Source organism: Nicotiana sylvestris, chromosome 8, assembly GCF_000393655.2.
Source record: "Nicotiana sylvestris chromosome 8, ASM39365v2, whole genome shotgun sequence".
Classification (NCBI taxonomy): domain Eukaryota; kingdom Viridiplantae; phylum Streptophyta; class Magnoliopsida; order Solanales; family Solanaceae; genus Nicotiana; species Nicotiana sylvestris.
The window spans coordinates 198,188,664-198,205,856 of NC_091064.1; the positions used below are offsets into that span (position 1 = coordinate 198,188,664).

At 35.3% G+C, this 17,193-nt stretch overlaps 1 protein-coding gene across 7 annotated transcripts; it reads right to left on the minus strand.

Annotated features, from left to right (window-relative positions):
- Window positions 1-263: 263 nt before the first annotated feature.
- On the minus strand, window positions 264-12,141 carry LOC104248271 (importin subunit alpha-1-like). 7 transcript variants are annotated; one of them, XM_070153230.1, is made up of 13 exons: window positions 12,028-12,141; window positions 6,575-6,757; window positions 6,401-6,492; window positions 6,172-6,303; window positions 5,903-6,082; window positions 5,648-5,822; window positions 5,474-5,552; window positions 4,565-4,702; window positions 1,856-2,253; window positions 1,357-1,776; window positions 731-1,276; window positions 592-645; window positions 264-523 (listed from the first exon to the last, which is right to left on the minus strand). In XM_070153230.1, the coding sequence occupies exons 2-6, from the start codon at window positions 6,726-6,728 to the stop codon at window positions 5,706-5,708; spliced, it is 675 nt and encodes a 224-aa protein (XP_070009331.1). In that variant the 5' UTR covers window positions 6,729-6,757; window positions 12,028-12,141; the 3' UTR covers window positions 264-523; window positions 592-645; window positions 731-1,276; window positions 1,357-1,776; window positions 1,856-2,253; window positions 4,565-4,702; window positions 5,474-5,552; window positions 5,648-5,705. The 7 variants fall into 7 exon arrangements, with proteins under 7 accessions (XP_070009331.1, XP_070009330.1, XP_070009326.1 ...); XM_070153229.1 differs by lacking the exon at window positions 12,028-12,141 and adding an exon at window positions 7,231-7,344; XM_070153225.1 differs by lacking the exons at window positions 5,903-6,082; window positions 6,172-6,303; window positions 6,401-6,492; window positions 6,575-6,757; window positions 12,028-12,141 and adding an exon at window positions 2,916-3,423 and having other exon boundaries at window positions 5,648-5,716.
- Between the last annotated feature and the right edge of the window lie 5,052 nt (window positions 12,142-17,193).

Here is a 17,193-nt window from a genome sequence, read left to right on the forward strand (position 1 = left end):
TGCCATCAAGTGTTTTCAACGTGTTGGTTATGCGGAGACCAACTATATTGATCAACAATATAGTGAGGATGGAGCATTGGCGTGTATGTGTTTAGTGTCATTTCATATGTCATGTATTTTTATTATGTTAGCATGTTATGTTTGTGTTTGTGTTGTAGTAATGTTTTCCTTGTTTGTTGTACTAAATTTTATTTTAATTTAAGTGGAAGTTAAGTTTAAGTTGTTGTGTTACTATACCAAATACTATAAAACGAAATGAGAACTAAAAAAAGTAACTGTCATATTCAATTAAATATTGTTGTTAATGTATACAAAAATATTATTTACACCAAAAAAAACATAAAAATGGAAGACCGAATCAATGTGTCCCGCATCCGGTGTGTCTCAAAGTAGCCGTTGGCCTGAGGCGCATCCCCTGCCGCCCGGGTACGCTATCAGGATTATCATCATCAAGTCGTCTCCTTATGGCCGGATGCGGCACAAGATGACATGTATCGGTGGTGTTGTCAAGTCCTATAGAAGGCTACATAATAATATCAAACTTAGTATAGAAAACTACATAACAATTCACAAAAATTTATATTGTCTTACCATAATCGTGTCTGGATCCTGAATGTAGTCATCTGTCGCAGCATCGCATGAAGCCTAAAAAAGTAAATTAATAAAGTTAAAACAAAATAAATAAGTTATAGTAAAAACAGTAATAAAATTAATACTAATAAACTCATACCTGCGCATGTGATGAGCTGCCATAACTCAGTCGGTGCCCACTATCAAAATCTCGGATCGGTCGAGACTCATCAGTGGTAGACGGGCCAGGGAAATATCTACCCAACTCCACTCCTTGAAAATCCGAGCCCGTGATCAAGAATTGACCCGATGGGGTCACCTGCGACGTCCCTGGAGTGTCATAAATGCCAAGGCTGTAAGACGGCATGTCGGTCTCATGCATGCCACCTCTCATATCAGCAGCAACATCATCAACAGGAGCCTCAAAGCCCCCTTGCTGGGGACCTCCTCTCCGTCCACGACCACGTCGTCCAGCACCAACAGGTCGTCGTGGAGCAGCAGCAGCTCGTCGGCCACGACCTCGCTGGTACGTGGCTGGGTCAACATAATCTGGCTGGTGTGCCAAACGCTGATCCGATCGGCCTCGCTGCAGTGTCTGGGCAGCCACATCCATTAAGCGACGACTATAGTCCTGCATGATCACAGGATCATGGACATAACTCTGCATCTGCTGCCCCATACAATATACGGTATGCAATCCAATCGCCTACACAAAAATTTTTAATATAAACTACGTATTTGACTAGAAATTACTATTAATGTAATTGATAATAACAGAAAACATACCAGAGCCTCATGTCTCCCGGCGTATGAGACGTACCGACCATCTACCTGATGAACTGGGTTCCCGATAAAAAGTCGGGAAACAGTGCGGTACCATGCCATATAAACTTCGATAGGAAAGTGTTGCGGAGCTGGGGTCAAGTCCCCTCGGCTGTCCCAAATACCAAACTGCGTTGTCAGCCAATCAATAAATGTGTCATCCACCCTCATCCGATCATCCCTCTCATAATGTAAAGGATCTCATGCAGGCCGAGTCGGTATAGGCTGCGGAAATCCAAACTGACGAAATACTCGCTCTGAGGCATAATGCTCAACAATATCGAGGCACGTGAGAGGGACGGAAGACCTCCAAATATGGTAGTCGTGCGTGCAATACGCTGGCAGGGTACCTATCAGCTCTTCGTTGTACGGCGTCCAGATAAACTATGAAATAATAACACAAACCGTTAGTATGCGCAACACCTAGTTAAACAATAATTGATAAGTTTAGTTAGATATTCACCTGTGCGTCCTCCAGAAAATCCAACACATCCCTATAGAAGGGGAGATTATGATGGCCATGATACTCTCGTGCAAGTCTACGACGCAATACCCACGCAATACTCTCGTGATACTCCGGTTGCCACCGCTCAATCAACGCTGTGATCAAAGCATAGTCGAGCTGTATCCGGCCAATGCTAATGATCCTATATAATCTCATCTCCTCCAGGTGATGGACCACACGGGGATGTAGAACGCGGGGAGGAGTCAAAAACTCCCACAATAAATCCACTCTCCTGCCCTGAAAAGTCTGCGTAAGCAACTCTCCCCCCCATATATGCTCGGATCTATGCTGGGGCTGTAGGGGTAGTACCTCCGACGTCTGAGGGCCGGGATGTATAGGTGCATCCATGTCGTCAACTGCAAATTCATAATTTTTAATAACTATCATTAATAATTATGTGTTTTTTTATAATTTAAATTCATATTTTTTAACAACTTAATTGTAAATAAATATGAATAAAAATTAAGTTATTAAATAAATATGAATAAAAATTATTAAAAAAACATAAAATTATTAATGATAGTTTGGTACCACTGGGCTTCAGAAAATCTAGCACGAAACTTAATTGTAAAAATTATATATATTCATATTTATTTAATAAATTAATTGTAAGAATTATATACATATATATATATATATATATATATATAAATTATAATTATGGGTTTCGTGCTAGAATATAAGATAATTAAACAATTACTAGACAATACTACGCTACAAGGCTCTAAATTTTACTACGCTAAAAGGGTCTATGTTTTACTACGCTAAAAAGGTCTACATTTACTACGCTAAAAATAATCTAAACTAAACGGCATAAAAACACATAAATATACATGACGATATTAACACACACATTTTTTAGACTAATTTACATATTTTTATACAACACTAAAATTAAATCCGGATAAAATTTAACATGCTAGTTTCGGAAAAAATAAACACAAACCGAAATAGAACACATACAAATCAAGTAATATGCATTGTTATAAAAGTTTCAACTTAAAATAAATCGAAATACCTCGATTTAGAATTTTCGGAATGTAAATAGATCGAAATTTTAACTCCGGAAGAGTGAATCCACAATAACACGAAGCTCTACTCGACAGTGGGACCACCAATATTCAACTTTTATGTGCCGGGGGGACCCAAAAAAAAAATTTAAATTGGGGCAGAATCGGGGAGGGGGGGGACCAGAAGGGAGTAAGAAATGAGGGAGATGAAACGAAGAAGAAGAAGACGGGAGGATTTGTATTAAGGGGTATAGCGCCATTAATAGTGGCGCTATGTGTGATGGTAATAAAGGGTATAGCGCCACTATTGATGGCGCTATGTAAGGTGTGTCAGCTTTACTATGTATAGCGCCACTATACAGTAACGGTGCAGTTAACGTTACTGTATAGCGCCACTATTTGTGGCATTATATATAATTTGGTAACTTTTTTTTAACACTTATTTGCGTATTTTGAGTAAAAAAGAAACCACATTTTGGTTCCGGATTCCATTAATCAAGCAGCATCAGCTACAGCCTGCTCAAAAATTACAGACAACTATTTAGATAAATGGCTACGTAGAGAAGGTTTCATCAATTGAAAAGTCGATCATTAAAAGAAAAAAAATTGGGGGTGGGGTGGGGGCTATGACAAAACATATCCACAACTCAAAAATCCAATTTCTATTTCCAACTACTACACCAACTATTTCACTCTCATATCCAGCTACTTGAGAGTTCTTTCTATTTTGCATCCCTAATGTAACACTATTTTTTTATTTACACCCTTATCCTTTTATTTTTTATGATTTACCCCCTAACATTTTCATTTCTTTTCAGGGAAATAGCAGCTTTTGTCCCTGTATTATTGCCTAATTCCAGTTGTGGTCCCTGTGTTATTTGGTTAGCACATTTAACCTTTAAGAAAACAAAATGACCGCTTATATTTGGTTTACTAACGGAGACTAACAGTCCAAACAAAATGTCTACTACTGGTAACGGCAGTTTGGGTATTACCGCTAGAACATTTTTAAAAAGACCCAATTATACGAAGAAGAAACAATTAGAACTCTTCCCTCACAACCATATACCAGCCCTCCTGTCTTCTTCCATTTGGATGCGAGTTAATTCTGATCCATTGATGATTGTTTCTTAACGCCATGCTTAATTCTACTAGTTTTTTCTTCTAGCTAAGCAACATTCACAGTATCAGCTCAATGACATCCACTTAGCAGTAAAATATGGAAAGATTTTATGGTTAATAAGAGTTTCGCTAGACAATGCCTTGACACATCTAAACTAGAGCAGAAAAAGAAAGAGTGCCAATAAAAAACAAATCTTTAAGCATAGAAAGAATCAATCTTTATAACCAAAAAAAATAGCAAACTCTGAAAATGGGCACTTTAAAAATGAAAACTTGTAGAACACCAACACAAACAGGCAATGGATTTCAGTCAGCGTTATCAAAGACGAAAAGCGCAAAAAAGCTTTAAGGTCATTTGGGGCTTTAAGCACAACTAAAGCGTGAGCTTTAACGAAAAAAGGCGCATCTGAAGAAAAAGTAAAAATATGTATATGTAGTCCAAGACTAATAATTATAAGAATGAATAACAAATATATGGACAAAGAAATTTAAAAAAAAATTACGTTAAAGCAAAATATCAATTTAGTCGACATACCTTTGCCCGTTGACTGCTCCCAAGAGTAATATATGCTATACACAGGCATACCAACCTTTCCTCTTTTCCTCTATCTAGCAAGTCCGACAGGCAATGAAGGACGTCACGGCCATAAATGCTACGGGCTTTCATCAGTTCCTTACAAAATTCAGATCTTCACTTGGTTAGTAGGGAAAAAAGCATGTTTTTCACAGTCTAATTTGCAAGGAAGAAGAATGCCCACTGACAGCAAATGCTCTCTATGTGAAGAGCAACCCGAGGACACAAACAACCTATTTCTACATTGCAAAATCACTGCTCAATTGTAGGATATGTTTTTCATCATTTTGGGCTTAAAATGGACAATGCGTAGAGATATTTAGTTTGGAAGTTCACAAGCACATCTTTGAGTGCTGAAGATGCTTTTCAACCTAAATCCAGACAACTCCAAGTTTTTCTTTCTTTCTTTTTTTTTCTTTTAATCAAGGACATGTTTCTTATTACCAACTTACATGCATAGATATTTTGTCCCAAGATCAAATCAAGATCTAAAAAGGCTAAGTTAGTGAATACCAATTAGAAAAAAATAAAACTTAATGTAGCCAAAAAAAATGCAGCCCAGATGGCCAGTGTTGGAGCTGGAAGGTGGACTTGCCCATGACTTGAAGATGGCAAAGAACCTATTTACAAATATACAAATCAAATGGTGGGTAGCTCTACCAAATGGGTGGGTTCTTCAGAGGCTATTATAAATTAAGCAGTAAACACATCAAATTTGACATTGAATCAGGAACATGCTGAATTATAATCTCACTACATGTTGTTTAAGATGTTTCTACCTTTCAATCATTTTATCTTATCTTAATTTGATCCTTTTTTTCATTGATTAGTTCATCAAAGTGTTTGGGTTCAACCACAAAAGCCGCATACCTCTTTCTGGCCGTCATCTCCTCGGCAAATACTTGAAAGGATACGGATGGCAGGGGCGATTACAGAAGGAGAGGGATCTCTGAAAGATCGAATGACGTATATATCAGATACAATCGTAGTAAGGTAGCTATGAAAAAGTAGGCTAAATGAGGAAAATGAAAACACTCCACTCACTCTAAGAGCTTAAGCAGCACCGGAATCTCAAAGAGGCCACTAACAATATCACTCTGGCTCACAACTCATCAATACCACCAGAGAGGTAATAAAGTGCCCAGCATGCGTTTCTTAGCACCTCTCGATCATCATTTGAAGTAACAAGTAAACAAAGAGCTTGGATTGCTGGTTTCACCTGACAATTGAATTGTAATCAGTATTGTTTTGCACCAAATAATTGCAGACGCAGAAAAATTTCAACAGTAATTAACAGACCTTCACAGAAGGCACTTTTGGTGTGCCTCTAGAAAGCACTGATATAGTCTGCGTGGCTTTTCTCAGCAATAAAATGTTGCAATAGGTCAAAATATGCAGTAAATTATCCAAAGCCATGCACGTAAGAACATAACCACGACCTACAGGGGAGAGAGCAACGATTCTCAGTTTCTCCATCGCCTATAGTTGGAAGGAAAAAACAATCAGTCTGCTAATAAGCATATCTTCAAACCTATATAGAAGAGGGGTATGCCAATTTTAAAACATACCTGCTCACAAACATTTTCAGCTGGAAAATGCAGAAGCTTTAAAAGAAGTTCCACCAACTTACTATCAATCACCAAATCATCTAACTTCATCATATCAGGAATACTGTCCATGACAGCGTTAGCAGCTTCAAGCTATGACCGCAAAACCATAAGAATAAAGCAAGTGTGAATATACAACCAGAAGACACCAAAGAAGGCACAAAAAGGTGATCAACACATCACTGTCTACCTTGAGAGCAAATGAATCCTCTCCCCGTAGAATTTCGTCAAGTAGAGGAACAACTATACCAGACTCTAGAGCATGTACTAGAAAAGTGGCATCTGTTAATAAAAATTTGAAAGTAAGTGATATGCGAGTTTAATAAAATCAGCATAAGCGAAGCTGGAGCAGTCTTAGCCATACCGTCATTGAACAATATTCGGAGTTTTTGGATTGCCCACATCTTCTTCTCCTCCTCCTGAGACTCAAGACCTTCAACTATTGATGAAAGATTTTGCTGGAAACCAACAAAGGCGACAGGAAGACCCTCCGCGTCACCACTTGTTAGCATAGACATCTTGGTAAAAATCCTTTAAAAAGTGAAAGCTGCAAGAAAGATAATAGGTAATATTACGGAAAGAATACCCTTGAAGGAAGGGAAGTGAGGAAGATAATTGAATGGATATAACTAACGGAAAACAAGAAGAAGCAAAGAGTTAACAGTACTACCCGAAAACACCTAAACGGAGCAAACAGCTACAAACACAACACTAAAACCAATGCAGGGATGGGCCGAGTAAGATGTGAAAAACAACTATAAACACAACACTAACACCCAAAAGGACTCGCAACGATGAATATTAAAATTCATAGGTCAAATCGGCGTTTGACGAAACTAAGGACACTGTTAAGGCATGGGTCCTTCGACTCTACCCTAAGGGCTAAGAACCCCTTCGACTGAAGGCTTCGACGATGGGTTTTGGTCGAAATAGGTTGATAGCGAAATTTAGACAAATTAGCAGAGAAAGAAGAAGAAGAAAAATGGTGGCTATTCAGAGCAGAGAAGAAGAACATCATACCTGGAACTTAGCCTTAAGAAGAAAAAAGATCTTCTTCAAAACCCGTCAAGTCGTCTGAAACTCGACGCAATGGAGCCTGGAGTATCTCGGCTTAGCAACTATCGTAAATTATAAATATGGTCTCGATTTATATATTCTTTTCATTTGTATACTTTATATTTTTCAACTCAAGATTTAACAAGTACTAGAAATATTATTGACTAAACATAAATATTTTAATTTTTTAATTTATAAAATAGTATAATAATACGAACAATAGAAAGTACATTAAAAGCTTAATAAAATTAAAAAGATTAAAAAAAACGCATACAAAATAAAATATCTAACATACTTTTACAAATATATATAATGCAATAGTGTTAATTATTATGAGATACAAATCAACTATGATGTCATAACTTTTAAATAAAAAAAACTAATTATTACTTTTAAGTTATTATCAACAAGACATTTAATTACCTCCCTAGAAGTACATGATAATCAATAAATTGTATTACAATAATTTAAAATATTACTCCTTCATAAATAAATACAAATTTATTTTTAAGTTATAAAATAATAAAAGCCTAATAATTCTGAGATATATAAAACTAAGAAATAGAGACCAATTACAAGTGAAGATATAAATTTTGGATGATATGTATATTTTCAAAGAAGTGTTCCAATAATATTCACTCCTATGATGTTCTCGCTTAGTAAATATGCAGTACTATGGCTTCGTTATTTAAGTAAGTCTCAATTTTTAAATATCTATATATGAATTGCACTTTTATCATTCATTTGTTAAAATATTTTGAGAGCCAACAATAGTAATTAGGAAATTTAACACATGAATTTTCATATAAACTATTGGGCGTGTCCCAAGCACTAAACGATTGGGCATAATCGAGCACTTGGGGCATAAGCCTCGTAAAACTAAACCCCTCATATGAGCCTCATGTCATTTTACAAGTGCCTCGCCCAGTGACTGGCGAGTAAGCCTTTTAAAACATTGATTAAACAATAAGAGAACGCGTCTGTTCTGTGGTAACTAGGGGTGTACATGGACGGAGTTGGTTCGATTTTTATCAAAATCAAATCAAACCAATTATATCGGTTTGGATTGGTTCGATTTTGTCGGGTTTTTCGGGTTTTCAATTTTTTTTTGTTACATGGATATTATTCCGATCTTACTTTGTTAAAGTTAGGCAAAAATACACTAAATCACCCCTAAACTTGGCTCAGTTATTAGTATCATCCCCCGAACTATGCTCGGTCTTAATTACCCCCCTCAACTTGGTCTTTTGAGAGCCATTACCCTCCTAGACGTTGATGTGGCAAAAAGTATGGGTGCACTCACCCGCCACGTGGATTTTTCTGTCTATGTGGTATTTTTTTTAAAATAAAATATGTTTTACCTTTTTAAGAATATTACTTTTTAGATACATTTTTTCGAATACAATTTGTAATAAAACTTGGATAGAACTACATTATTTAGGCTCAATATTTTTATTTGGTAAAAAATAATAAACTTTTAGTTAATCGTTTTTTGAATTTCACCTGAAAATAAAGATTTAAACAATTAAAATAAATATTCAAGGCGTCTAAAAATTATAAAAAAATACATAGTTGAAATAGTCATTACATTAAAAGAAGAAATAAAAAGAGTGTACAATTGCAAGAAATTATAAGTGCAATTATACGCTCTTTTTATTTCTTCTTTGATGCAATGATTATTTATTTCAACTGTGTATTTTTACTTTTTTAGGTAAAATCGTAAAAAAAAAATTAGAGCACCGTAATTTAGAGCTATATAAAAAATTATAGCCAAAATAATTAATTTCAAACTATGTATTTTTTATAACTTTTTAGATGTCTTGACTATTTATTTCAATTGTATAAACCTTTATTTTCAGGTCAAATTCAAAAAAAAATAACTAAAACTTTATTATTTTTGGCCAAATAAAAATATTTGTCCTAAATAATGTAGTTCTATTCGAGTTTTATTATAGATTGTATTCAAAAAAATTTATCCAAAAAGTAATATTCTTAAAAAGGTAAAAAAATATTTTATTTTTCAAAAAAATGCCACATAGATAGAAAAATCCATATGGTGGATGAGTGCACTCATACTTTTTGCCACATCAGCGTCTAGGGGGTAATGACTCTCAAAAGGCCAAGTTGAGGGAGGTAATTAAGACCGGGCATAGTTCGGGGAGGATACTAATAATCTGAGCCAAGTTTAGGGGTGATTTAAGGTATTTTGCCTTAAAGTTATAGATAAAGTTATGATAAATGAATATATGTTTAGTAAATATTGAAAAAAATAACAAACATATGACCTATTAAAATATTCTAATGGCAGAATTTTTTTAGTAATACATGATAGTTATTTTCTTAGTCGTCTAACAATAATTTTCGTTAATGTACACTTTCTAGGTTAACACATGAGAGGATCCCAAAAATTTAATATTTTTTAAGGCAAATTCAATATAAAGTCTTAAAACTATATATATAAATTATATATTTATGTGTCGGTTTGGTTCAGATTTTTTTACTCAATACCAAACCAAGTCAAACCAAACCTAGTCGGGTTTTTTAATTGGTTTGGTTTGATTTTTCGATTTGATGCGATTTTCTGGTTCGGTTTGAACAGCCCTAGTGGTAACTATCACAATATTTGAAAACATGTATTAAATAAAAAGAATATTCTTTTTGCTTCTAGACAAAGAATGATTTACAATTAAAAAATATAGAGAAATTTTTGGCGTTAATGTAAATGTCGGTAATTACCAACTGTAAGCACGTGATTTTTGCCCAATATGAGAATTACTCCCAAAAAATTCAAAAATAAAGTAATTTTTCTTGGTTTGCAATTTTTGTGATATTTTGAATAATTATTTGTATTTGTCTGTGCATGTTTATTTGTTAAATTAATAAAAATACAAAAAATATGTCGCATTTTGCATGTAGGATTTAATTCTACAATTGTTAGTAATTAAATTTGTTTTACAAAAATTAAAAATTATAAAAATAGGCATCGTTTGCATTTTTAGCATTTAATGTCCAAATATACAATTTTATGCTAAGACTTCTTATAACCCATCCCATAAATCTTTTAATCAATTAAAATCAACCCATTTTCTCTACCAAACCCATTATCTTCCCACTCATCCTCATTATATTAAATAAACATATCACACCACCCCATTTCATTTTGTCCCCCATGTTTCATTTAAAATAATGCAAGATTCCCCTTTAAATTAAATCTTGTCCCCCCTTTATATTAAATAATCATATCACACCAACTAATAGTATGACATTTAAAATAGAAGTTATAATTTTTGTGACATTTTATATCAAATGTTGTTATTTTTATGACATCTTCCATAAAATATTTTTTATTTACGACACTTGATACAAAATATCGCTTTTTAATGACATTTTGTATCAAATGTCATTATTTTTACAATATTTTGAATCAAATGTCATTTTTTTATTATATTTTGTCACAAATGTCGTTATTTTTACAATATTTTGTCATAAATATTGAGAAATTTATTTTTTCCGACATTTATTTCAAATGTCACTAAATAAATGTCGTTGTATCCTTACTTTCTTGTAGTGATTCGAAAGAAAAGCTAACAAAGCCTTGCTCTCCGTTGTTGCCTTCCAAATCTCTGTAGTAAGTTTCTTTTTTTGAGTAATTTATGAGAAGCACTCTTTACTTGATGTTGAACCTGATTTGTTGTTTTCAATTACTTGGTTATGTTATTTTCTTGTGGTGAAAAAATTTCTTCTTGTTGGTGCTTTGCGGCTTATACGTTCTTATGTGTTGAATGCGGCTTTTGATAAAAAAATTAAACTGAATTTGAAACGTGCAAATGCTGAATAGAGTCAAGTAATTCTTACATTCTACTACAATATCTATTATATACATACTTCAAATTAATTTTCTAAGTGCAAATCATGATCTATCATACAGAATTTGGCTATGTAATAGCACTAAAGGTCAGCTTGATCACCATATATCAACCAGTGTCTCCAAAATAAACACAACAAAATAACTACCAACCAACGGAGAATAATGCTCACAACAGGAATAGCATGTAATGGTGGTCCAAATTTTCAATAACACATATACTAATTTTTCCACACAACATTCCTCTTCTTCTTCAGGCGAGCAACTTAAAAGGTCTAGACAATACAACCCACTTAAACGAACTCAATCTGCAAATCGCAAAAGATAGTTCTTTTATTTCTTTTCTCACCTTTTTAGCCTCGTCTCTTTTCTCCATTTTGAGTTTCTATCAGAACTAGTTATTTTCCAAAATTAATGCATTTATAACCAATTTCAATTGAATCCACAATCAAAAATATATCTACTGATAGCACTAAATTTTCACTAGCAATGATCCCAATTTCTCTCACCAAGATTCCTCTTTTAAAATTAAAAAAGGCTTTCTTAAAAAACTATTCCTCTTTTAAACAATTGAAACTCCAGCCAATACAAACCAATTAAATAAACTCAGCCCACAAGCTCTAAAAAGGTTTTTTTTTCCCTTCACTCCTTTCTCCCTTCTGGTTTTCTACATAAACCAGTAAACTAGTGCATTAATAACCAGAAATCCATGAACTACAAATTACTCAACAAACCCCCAAAAAATGTGATCTGACAATTTTGGAACCTTTTAAAGAGACCCAAGTGAATTAAACTCATAATATAAGCCAAATGAATTCACATTCATGATATATGATAGTAGAACCTTTGTAAATACACAACGCATATATATATATATAACATGAAAAGTTCCAAACCTGAGCCCTGCGGGCCGTAAACGTCAAGGAAGGGTTTGTGTTTCGGGTCTTTGCTGGTCTTGTGTTGTTCGTCGGGTGTTTCTTCTGTTTTACTGTTCTGGCAACTCATTCTTCACTTTCACTTGTCAAACATTAATGCGTTGGAGAAAATGACTCTTAGCTTTTAGAACACATACTGTTACTTGGAGAATATCAGGAAACTCGTGGGTGAAATAATCCCGGAATAACTAATTACTGGATTAATTATAATATAATTTTCTTCCAACCAAACATAAAATAAAATCTTCTTTAAATTTAATCACTAATTATTCCTTATCCCTAGTTGTAAACAAGCCCTAAGTGTCGTGATAATGTATTCGAAGCAGGGTGACTTAGACAAATTTGGGGCCTAAAGCGTGAACTTCAACAAGAGGCGTCAGAGTTTTTTTTAGGGATACTTGTACGAGTCCGGAACCAAAATGTGGTTCTTTTAGACTCAAAGAACCAAAATATATGGGGGGAAAATTGGTGTCCATTTTATATATAACGCCCTTTTAAAGGGCGTTGTACCTTAACGGCCGTTTGCCCAGTTAAGCATAGCCCTTTTAAAAGGCGCTATATATTAAGCCCTTCCTTACCGCACTATATATATTATATGGGCCCATCAATAATTCTTTTGAGCTTAACTGACATAACAATAATTCAAATGGGTATATCGTTTAAGGTGTTATACCTCAAAAAATTCGACCTTCCAGATTGGTTTTTGCCTTATTTAAAGACGTTGAGGATTTTGTAAAAATCCATTCAGAAATATTCTCAAGTCTTGTGAAATATTTCTTCGTTAAGTTGTTTTGCATTTTGTCATAATGTCTGAAGAGCGAAGAATTAGGGTTTGGTTATATTGGGGGGTGAGGTTGTGGTGGCGAATAACTCAGTAAGCTATAATTTATCTTCACAGCGTCATGTTAAGTTACCATTTAAAATGGAGTACGATACATTGGTATCGTTGTTTGTAAAAAAATGAGTGTGAGCAAACGTTCAGTGAATATTAAAGTAAACGGAAGATATATGTATTCTGTAACTCCGCAAGGGGTTGCTTGTTATGCTGAGTTTAATATCGAAGACGATGAAACTCTGAGAGATTTTTTGAGGACTCCGGATGAATATCGGGAATTTATTGTGATAAAACTGTTGGAAATATACGTCAAGGCTGAAGAGTTCGCAATAATGAGGTTGCGCAAAGTAGGGATATCCCTCAATCATCGGGAGGTTATTTTTGAGTAGTTTTAGCCAAACAGGTTCCGGCTGAAAGTGTTTGGCCTGATCTAAACTTATCTCTACGAGCGAATGAGGAGCGAGAAAATTATTTCTCCCCTAGTTTACATAATCCACAAGTCGAGTGGTAAACATCAATTTTCCTTTGTGTTACGATGTATATTTTTGTGTATTGAATTTGTATTAACACTCATATATTCCATATGGGGTACTGATCAAATATGAATTTTACAAGTTATGAACCAACGACCAGTTGAAATATGCCTAGTTTTGGTGTGATGGGGATCATGGTGGTCCATCATGGAGTCATTATCAATAGGATAATGTGCATCATGGGATATCAACACATTATGATTTGTAAGTGAATATATAAAGTTATATGTAAAGTTTGGATCAATTTGAGTAACTCATTATTTTATTGATTGTGTAGTGAAACGAGCAACTTGATGGTCCCGTCCTTACTCAATTGCCTGAAAATGACATATTTAATTGGGATCTGGTAGATATACAGAGTCAGAAAGAGAATAGTGATTATGACAACAATGTCGATGAGTCTGGAGATGACACACCCTTCCCTGACGAGGGTGATGAGGAGGAGGAAGAGAATGTTGAACCTGATTTGACGAGGGAGCATGCTCCACCTCCTGTTAAACCAAGAGTGCACGAGTCCCATGTGTCGTTTCATTCAAGGGAGATTCCCTACCTTGATTATTTGCCAAGTATGCCAAATGTGGATGCCCTCACAAGGGATATTGACGAAATTCGGACAGCAATGTGGGATGAATCTAGACCAATGGTGCTATCAAAGGGCATGCTTTTCCGGATAAAATGTACAGTGTGAAAGAGTGTCGTGAGATGATGGTGTGGGAGTCATATTTGGATACAAGATTATTTGTCGTAGATGGTTTACGGGTTGTAATTGGATGCTGCGAGCGAGGAAGAAGAAAACAAATATGTGAGTTGTGGATAAATACATTGGCACTCATAATTGTGAAATGGACACATTCAGTGGGAATCACTTTAACTTGGATGTTAGCTTGATTTCTCTTGTCTTGATTCCACACATTGAAGTGTCCATAAGGTATAAGATCAAAGAGTGTATTACATCTGTCCACCAGGAATATGGGTGTACCATTACCAAAAGAAAGGCATTTCTTGGGCGCAAACGTACGTTTGAAATATTGTTTATGGTAACTGGGATAAGTCATTTGCATCCCTACCCAGGTACATGGCCGCATTGCAACACTTTAATTTCGGGACTGTTGTTGAATGGAAGCTTGTGCGGAGTCCGGAAATACCAGAACATATATTCAGATATGTGTTCTGGGCATTTAAACTAACAATTGATGGTTTTGTGCATTGTCGGCCGGTAATATCCATAGACGACCCTCATGTATATGGAAAGTTGATATTAATTTGTTGATCGTCGTTGTAGTAGATGCTAATAGAAGTATATTTCCCCTAGCTTTTGCTATTTATGCCAATGAAAGCCAAGAGGCGTAGACGCTATTTTTGAACCACTTGAAGGAGCACGTTGTCAGATAACGTTCAGGTATTTGTCTAATATCTTATCGGCATGGCGGTATTTTAAGTTCTGTACAGCATTTGCCTGCATGGCAGGAACCGTATGCATACCACCGTTTCTGTGTGAGGCACCTAAAGACCAATTTCCAGAAGGCATATCCTAACAAGGACTTGCATGATTTAATGTGGATGGCTGCAACATATCACCAAGAGTATAAATTTAGGAGGCGCATAGAATCGATCAGGCAGGAAAACGAAGGAGCCTATCATTGGTTGATGCGATATGAGCTTGACAAGAGGACATTGCATGTGAATGGTGGCAGACGATGGGGAATTCTAACTACAAATGTGTCAGAGTCTTTTAAATGGTTATTGAAGTCTGTACGTGGATTGTCTGTCACTGGTGCGGATGTCATTTAAGTAAATGGCGGAAAGGTTTGTTGAAAGGGCTAGAGGTGCATCGTCATTGATGGAGAGGGGTGTTGACTTTATGCCAATACCAATAAAAAGATTTGAGAAATACAGGAGGCGAGCACATTGGCATTCATATTTACAGTATTGCAATGAGCGAAATATTTTTGAAGTTCGCACCGCTATCTATCAAAATCGGGGGAATAATACACACACTGTAAATAAAGCCAGAAGGTTATGCTCTTGTGGGAAATGTTCCTTCTACCACATGTCGTACTTGCATTCCATGAAGTGCTTTCAACATATAGGTTTCGCAGCAACCAACTACGTTGATAAGGAATATAGTGTTGCTGCATATTTAAACACCTATAATGGACAGTTGCAGCCAGTGGGTGCGGAGCATTATTGGCCGCCAAAACCATTTAAAATAGTATATAATAACGAGTTTTTTCATCAGCGACAAATGCAAATTATTGGCCACTAGAACCATTTAAATGTCCTTCAGCTGGTTTGGGTAGTGGTGGTAATTCAGCTTCCTGTGGAAGTTCATCCAATGTGCCCAATTATCAAGGATGCCCGTAGTGTTTTTTCCCAGTATGTATATGTTCATCTTACAGAATGTATGAAATAAAATTATGTTTCCATTGGTGCTAAGTCTCATTGATATTTAGCATTAATACTTCAGTACAACAATTTAACATACTCCCCAAATTCTTATGGCATTGTTTGGAAGGCTGTAGACAGTGCTTGTGGCACAACAAGACTATGCCAACGACATAGTACTTCGTAATCACACCATTTTGAGTAAAAGGGAACCCATTGTAGTTTTTCTCCCCAAATTTGCATACCTTCAGGCTTTGTAGAATGCGTTTCGCCCTCAATAATATGCCTTGCAACTTTGAGATCAGTGTGTATATTGATAGGCTAATTTTCCAAGGTACGCAGAACACCATACCACTTGTCATCACTCAAATCAGTGTAGCAACCTAGCATATTTTTTTAAGGTAGGGATCGATAGTGTTAAAACGTGATCCATGAGGATCTATTGAACTACCTTCACTATTTTGCCTCTTTTTGAATCACTTGTTAAATGTTAGTGGCATTTTTAATGGATGTTGTAATGTTTATTCAAAAGGTCTTTGAAATACATATGACTTGGGTCAGTTTAAGAAGCTTTCTTATACCCGAAAGAATCATTATCACGCGAAGCATAGCGCGGTGAAATATCACGTTATGTGTATTGTTTTGTCGACCTGAAAAAGCTATCGTACGAAGAAGAGTTATCTTCTGCAAAAGTTGTATTGTACCCTAAAGAATCATTAGCACGCGAAGCATAGAGCGGTGAAATACCACGTTATGTGTATTGTCTTATCGACATGAAAAAACTGTCGTTCTGGAAAAGTTGTATTGTACCCTAAAGATCATTGTCACGCGAAGCATAGCACAGTGAAATACCACGTTATGTGTTTTCTTCTTGCCTATAAAAGCCCAGCGCATTTAGCTATTATGTGCATGAAGTAGAAAATACTTTTCATTAATTTTACATTTGTCTTGCATTCAGAAATGCCTGGACGCAATTATGTACTTATTTGTTATTTTGGTAAACTTGTGATTTTGAAGCCATGTTGGTCAAATGGTAATGTGGGGCGCATACATTGGATATGTCAACAACCTGTAAGTTATTATTTTACAAAAAATATTTGTTAATTTTTTTATATAACATATTAATTAATAGTATTGTGTTATAATCCCAATTTGTAGGATGGAAATCAATGTAAGTTTGAAGAATGGTATGATGAACCCATTTATTAGGAATACTACAAACATTGTAGTGAATACGAACTCCATTTCTTTAAGATGCAACGACAACTTGCGGCAGTGGAAGAGAAACTAAAAGAGGCGGAAGAAGAAAAAAAATAGGTTGGAAGAGAAATTTAAGTGGTTGAAGCAGAAAATAATGGGCGATAGTGACTAAAC